At 42.7% G+C, this 6122-nt stretch overlaps 1 protein-coding gene across 1 annotated transcript; it reads right to left on the reverse strand.

The window, feature by feature from the left end:
* Window positions 1-573: 573 nt before the first annotated feature.
* LOC134198001 (pulmonary surfactant-associated protein D-like) lies at window positions 574-1754 on the reverse strand (the record flags this gene model as incomplete). Its single annotated transcript, XM_062667346.1, has 6 exons — window positions 1668-1754; window positions 1530-1607; window positions 1044-1094; window positions 833-943; window positions 766-780; window positions 574-704 (listed from the first exon to the last, which is right to left on the reverse strand). Coding segments are annotated over exons 1-6 (473 nt in total), but the record flags the coding sequence as incomplete, so codon positions are not given.
* Between the last annotated feature and the right edge of the window lie 4368 nt (window positions 1755-6122).

Here is a 6122-nt window from a genome sequence, read left to right on the forward strand (position 1 = left end):
GAAGTGTACACGTGGAAGCGACGGACAACGATCTAGCAAACCACAAGGTATGGTGACTCTAGATTGTTTGAGGGACACAATTAAGAGCTGCAAATGCAGCTAGCATACAAACATGCAACAAAAGCGTCGAGAGTCTTTTGGCTCGTAGGATCGATGCACGCGGTAACCAGACTTAGCGTTAGCAAAACGACAATAAGTTTGAATTACACTTTATTCATGACTTGTACTCACTCACATGGCGTCAACCGTCTATTGGTCCCCGTAGGAAAGTCACTCGATCGAACATCTATTTTAATGTCACTCGAAATCTCACTAATGTAAATTTGATATACCCATTGCTTACTCTAGGCGCAGTGTAAGCAGCGAGTTTAAACGAAGTAGCGCTCACTTTCTTCTCGATTGGATAAGAATGCGACGAAGAGAATTGAGGACATAATGTCGTGGTTGGTCAATCTGATTTGAATTGAAGTACGTTACTAAAGTTTCATGACTGCTGTCCAGATCTCCAGCTGTTTTGGCATCCACTTGCACTTCATCAAATTCATATTTTGATGGATCAAAACCGTACTGTACTCTGATATATCAAACGTCGTCTCGACTCGATTGCCACGAGGCAACTGCAACGTCTTGCTTTTTTTAAAAACCTTCCAGCCAACTGCAACCTGCAACTTTACAGACTCCAATGTGTTGTTGAGACTAACTACCTAAATCATTACAACATGCAATGATCACTTATTTACAGAAATCGCTCCGATACTTACAAACCTGTTGATGTATCGACTACAAAACACACACAACACCAAACGTTTAGTTAATGCTAAAGCTATACAACATTTTGACTTATCAACACGCTCTCGGTCAAGTTGCCGACGAGTTGCTTTAGTTCCTCGATGTCTTTCATAGGAATCAGTCCAGACGATCCTTGCAGACCGCGATCTCCTTGCTTAAATTTACACAAACAATGAATTAAAACGAAAGGGTCTTTTATTGGCATTAATTAAAAACTGAAACAAAACTAGAAAATTAAAAATTGTTGATCTCACCACTCCTTTTTCTCCTTTCGGACCTCCTTTGCCGCGTACACCAGAATTACCCTAAAAATATTTTATCTTTATGTTTGAACAAAAATTCTGTTAACTTAATTAATATATTGATAAAAACGCCTGTTTCGTACAAGCATGCAAATCCAGTTAGATAAATGTGTGTGATAATGATTATTAGTACTTTTTGTTCTACTCCAGGCATTCCTTTTTTTACCTTTCGTTCCCGTTTCTCCAGGTAATCCACTAGGACCAACGGGACTCTATCACACAAAACATATTATTTATATGTTTTTCATGCTAAAGATTTAGATGATGTGTTAATTGTACATGTGGTATGTAATACACACAATGATAGTTCTTTCTCACCGAATCACTACTATGTACTGGTAGTGCACGATTCTAGCATTAGCGATTCTGTGAGGCAGAGATATCATGTTTATACTATTAGTACAGCTAGAAGTGTTGTACGATACTGATTGCTGTTACCTTTTGTCCTACTCCCTGTATTCCTTTTTCGCCTTTCATTCCAATTTCTCCTGGTGACCCACGAAGACCAAAAGGACCCTGTAGCATAAAAAGCAGGTTCATATTCTCATGTTGTCCATGTTGAACCAGTTTACTTACTGGTTCTCCCGCTCTTCCTGGAGGATCAGCAAGGCCAGCAGGACCAGCAGCTCCAACAGGGCCAGAGGCTCTAGGTACGCCAGGCATTCCAGTCTGACTGATAGGACCAGGAAAACCTCTCGGCCCAATTGTGTTAGATTTGCATGGTTGCTTTGAAGTCTGCAATGATTCAGCCTGCGCAAATATTCTATCTAATTAGAAAACAACAAGAAATACAACAATAAGGTCTATAACGCGCTTAATCATGTGTGGGTGTGGGTGTGTGTGTGTGTGGGTGGGTGGGTGGTGGATGGGTGGGTGCGCGCACGCGCAGTTCAAGTGTGAGAAAGTTGCATTTGAAAGTGGAAACATTAAAAATCTTTCGATAGCAAATTCATGCTTGCAAATCGCGGTGAGTACAAACGTAATTCCCTTGGACAAGCAACGTACAAACAAGTGCTCCTATTCGGTCAGGAGTTGTATACCTGTTCTTTGACCAAACTGCAAAAGCCTTAAACTGTGACATATGTACATCAGCCGCTGGGGTTACAAATTGGAAGTAGGTTTGGGGGAGCAGCCAATGTTCTTGTGGGTAGCTCACAAACCCTTCTGACCACAAATCTTTGATCGCTGATTTTTCTAACAACCGTGTCTATATGTTGCAACGTTTTCGCTAATTAATTAAGATGAATACACTGATGAATACTGCGGGAGACACAATTGGCAACAAGAAATATGTTTAGTAAAAACTGTACTTCACGTTCTTTCTTTTTTATACGTTACCGTAGTACCACGCCTAAGGTAGGGGCTCTTGTTAGAACATTTGGTACTATGTGCCTTTTTAATTAATTACAGTGTGGTTACGGAATAGCGTAGAAGCCATGGAATTTCCTGGAGGATTGCAGATGCAAGAAGAAATCACTGATAGCCCTATTTCTGATTCTGATTTGGTTGCTTCCTTCACAAATGAATTGTCAGTGACAATTGCTCTATACATGAGTTAGGAATGCTGCGAGCTTTCATCAGAACTGTAATTATTTAGCGATGCTTTCCTTTGTCTGTGATCCTCCACAGGCTCCAGGGAATTCCATGGCTTAATTAATTTTACCATATTCCCAACTGTACAAACGCACATAGTACAATTTTTTTGTAAATAAGAGCCCCTGCCCCTCTAAGCGAGATAATACGATACTCAATTTTTCAAAACTGAGTTTTTCGTAGAAATAGTTTCGCAATTCTCTTTTAATTCTCAGAAATATTGTCCTTACGAGCATAATTAAGCACATTCTTATAACAGACGCTGTCAAACAACATAAATTTCAAAACATGGCTTAATTTTTTATTGCAAAATATGGTAAATGTTCTTTTTAGACGGCATATATACTTGTATATAAATGTTATACAAATTGCATGTTAGTGCCTGACAAGTTGGAAAACTCCTCTGGAGCTACGCGCTTGAGGTTGCCCGCATCACAGTTGACGTTGCAATTGGTGTTCCTTGGGGAAGCTTGCTCAGTGCTGATGTCACGTCGTTTGTCGTTTGTACATGCAATAGATATGATAGAAAACGTGTGCGTAAGCTTTATGGCGGTAAGGGAAGAGTTTAGTTTTGCCTAATCCAATTGGCGTTTGATTGAATGCGTAAGAGCGCCGGTTAGAAAAGTGTTGTGTGCACATCGACTTTATTGTCTAGTAAAACGTGTCGTCTCCGCTATCCTGTGTGAGGCCACGGTCTCAAGCTAAAGTAGACCCTTCTAGTCAAGTTCGTGACATTCTGGCAATCTGTCCGGGAGAATAGATAAAGTAGCTCACTCCTGACGTAGAGCGCGGTTTATCAAAGAATGCGACAAGGTGAGGAAACAGGCAGTTTAGAGAAACTTCCAAGCCAGTATCAGTATTGTTCAATAGTTGGCACGCTGTTAAGTAACCAGGAGGTGTTTCGAAGTGGGACGGAAGCTGACCTTGGAGTGCAAGGACCTCACATTTTTCGTAATAGAACAGCAGGGGATTGAGAGGGAAGAGAAGCAACGAGAAGTCTCAGTAGAATCAGTTGAAGAGGTCCAAATTAGAAGCAGATGAAGACATGCGGAAGCGCGAGGCAGAAGCAAAGCAGGCGCTGCAAAAACGAGAAGGTATAGTGCAGAAGATTGAAGCACAACATGAACGGGAGGAATTGAGAATGAGACTCATGTTGGAACTAGCGAGGTTAGAAATTGAAGCTTGCCGTGCGTTATTTATAAGCCGCGACGTGCAGAAGAAGTTCTTGAGGTCCAAAGCGCCAAAACTGCCGTCGTTCCGTGACGGGCAAGACAAGTTAGGTAGTTATCTTTAACAATTTGAGCGCTTTGCGAAATGCATCAACTAGAAGTTTGAGCTCTCTGCTGACAGGTGGAGCGTACGTTATGGAGTATTAGATACATATATGCTCAATACTTTCAGATGTAGCTGCGCAAGACTACACCCGCAGCTAACGGGTTTCTGCTGAAAAGATATAATCTCAAGAAGGAAGGCTAGCAAAGTAAGTCTTGTAAAGTTGAGCCATAACTAAATAAGTCAGCACTGCAATTTATAATGCGACTGCAAAAGCATAAATGAATTAATATGTCAGGCATCGACAAATCTTTCCCAGAAGCAATAAGTGACATTGTTGTGAAAGAACACTTTCCTCTTGCCAACGTGACCTATAGCGCGCACCTACGGGAAAAGGTCCTGTATACCCCGTGCGCAAGTAGTCAAATCAGCCGAGAAGATTTGACTGCTAGAAATCGACAACTGTATGCGGTACATTCATCAGCAGTCAATTCTCCGCCGTCAATAGTGACATCAGTTACGACGTCACTAAAGAACTAATAATATTGAAGCAGACCCGACCGAAGCAACTTGAAAAAGAAGCGGTCTGGCACGCGTTAGAGAGTGTGGCTTAGCGCACGCTAGGGGTGGGTTGGCTGGGCGTGTACAGGTGCACCCACGAGTACTGCTTGAACCACGCTGGTTGAAAAGCTTGATTGGAGACTTGCTTCTTTCCAAACTCACGTTTGGGGAATTAGAAATTGGAAGTCTGGTGGCGTACTTCACTAATAGAAGGAAGCTCGCATTCGAAGCTCGATTGCAACAAATTAGACGACGCCATGACATATCCGTGAGTAGTGAGCATGCGCACAGTGTGCTGTCACAGAGGTCAGGGAATATAGTCCAGGTAACAAAAGAGAAGTCGTAGGAGACTTCAAAACAGTAACCAAATTAGTAGAACCGCAATCTGGTAGATGAAAAAATATATTATTTTATTTAATCAGCTCTACCTTTAGACCGGAAGTATGCGGCAATCGTTCGCTGGCTGAAGTCGAGTTTTCAAAAAGTGGCGCGGCTCAGTCGGCTCTGCAAGGGCGGTCAGTAGCGGAGGTTTACACTGCTTCGTTTGCAACAAGTATGGTCACAGAACCGTCGAATGTAAAGAAAGAGCAAAACGACGATGCTTCAAATGTGAAAAAGTCAGTCATGAAGTCATGAAATGCTGAAGTGTAGCGTGGCCCAGTGAGTATGTGTAATAATGTCCAATGCCACTTTCCAGACATTGGAAAACCGTGCTGTGACCGACAAGAAAGACAATTCTGCAAGAAAAATAGATGCAGGAGAGACAACGCCCTCGCAGCCAAATGAGTGTGTGCTAGCGTGCATGGAAACGCGTCGATCCGCCAGTCGAGAGTGATCACACATTTACGGATAGCAACGTGCTGATACTCCTCGAGGCATACGCCCGTAAGAAAGGCAAGATTGGTGGCGAGACCGTGAAAGTATTGCCAGACACTGGTCGTATACCGAGATCATAATTTGTCTAACTGGCTTGTCATGGTTTACTATTGGATGTTTAGATATTTGATATACTGTAATACCTAATTTCTTATCTCGCATTTGGCTTCCTGTTGCACTTTGACTTTCATCTTTTCTCGCACACGATCGTATTTCGTCAGGCAACGGTTTTCTTGTTGCGTCCTTACGATCTCTCCTTTATTGAGCGTAATCCATCTCTTTGCAGCGCTTTGTAACGATGATACCGGCGTACCTCTGCACCTTTTTGCTCTGGTAGCTACTGCACGCACTTCGATCCATTCCGGATCTGGGTCATCGACGGACATAGACCCCTGGCACATGTCCAATTATGACATTGTATATGGCGTCGAGAAGGCAAAGGGCTTGGACACTTGCCTTCAAATACGCAAATCTATCTCAACGTTAGCGATCGGCACTCTCTTCGACTGTCGGCAAACTGCATTGGTCCGTATCTTTCCGTGTATTGTCAATCCTCCTCGTATCTTTGTTTCACAGTGACTAGGTTATACCGCTGTGCCTACACCTCTGCTTGAAAAAGTCATATGTCAGACGCACGACTCATTTATGGCAGGCAATTTGGGCACTCGTAAGACGACAGACGGAGTGCTCAGTAATTTCTACTGACCAGGCTGACGCAAGGATGTGGCC

Source organism: Corticium candelabrum, unplaced genomic scaffold (genome assembly GCF_963422355.1).
Source record: "Corticium candelabrum unplaced genomic scaffold, ooCorCand1.1 SCAFFOLD_38, whole genome shotgun sequence".
NCBI lineage: Eukaryota > Metazoa > Porifera > Homoscleromorpha > Homosclerophorida > Plakinidae > Corticium > Corticium candelabrum.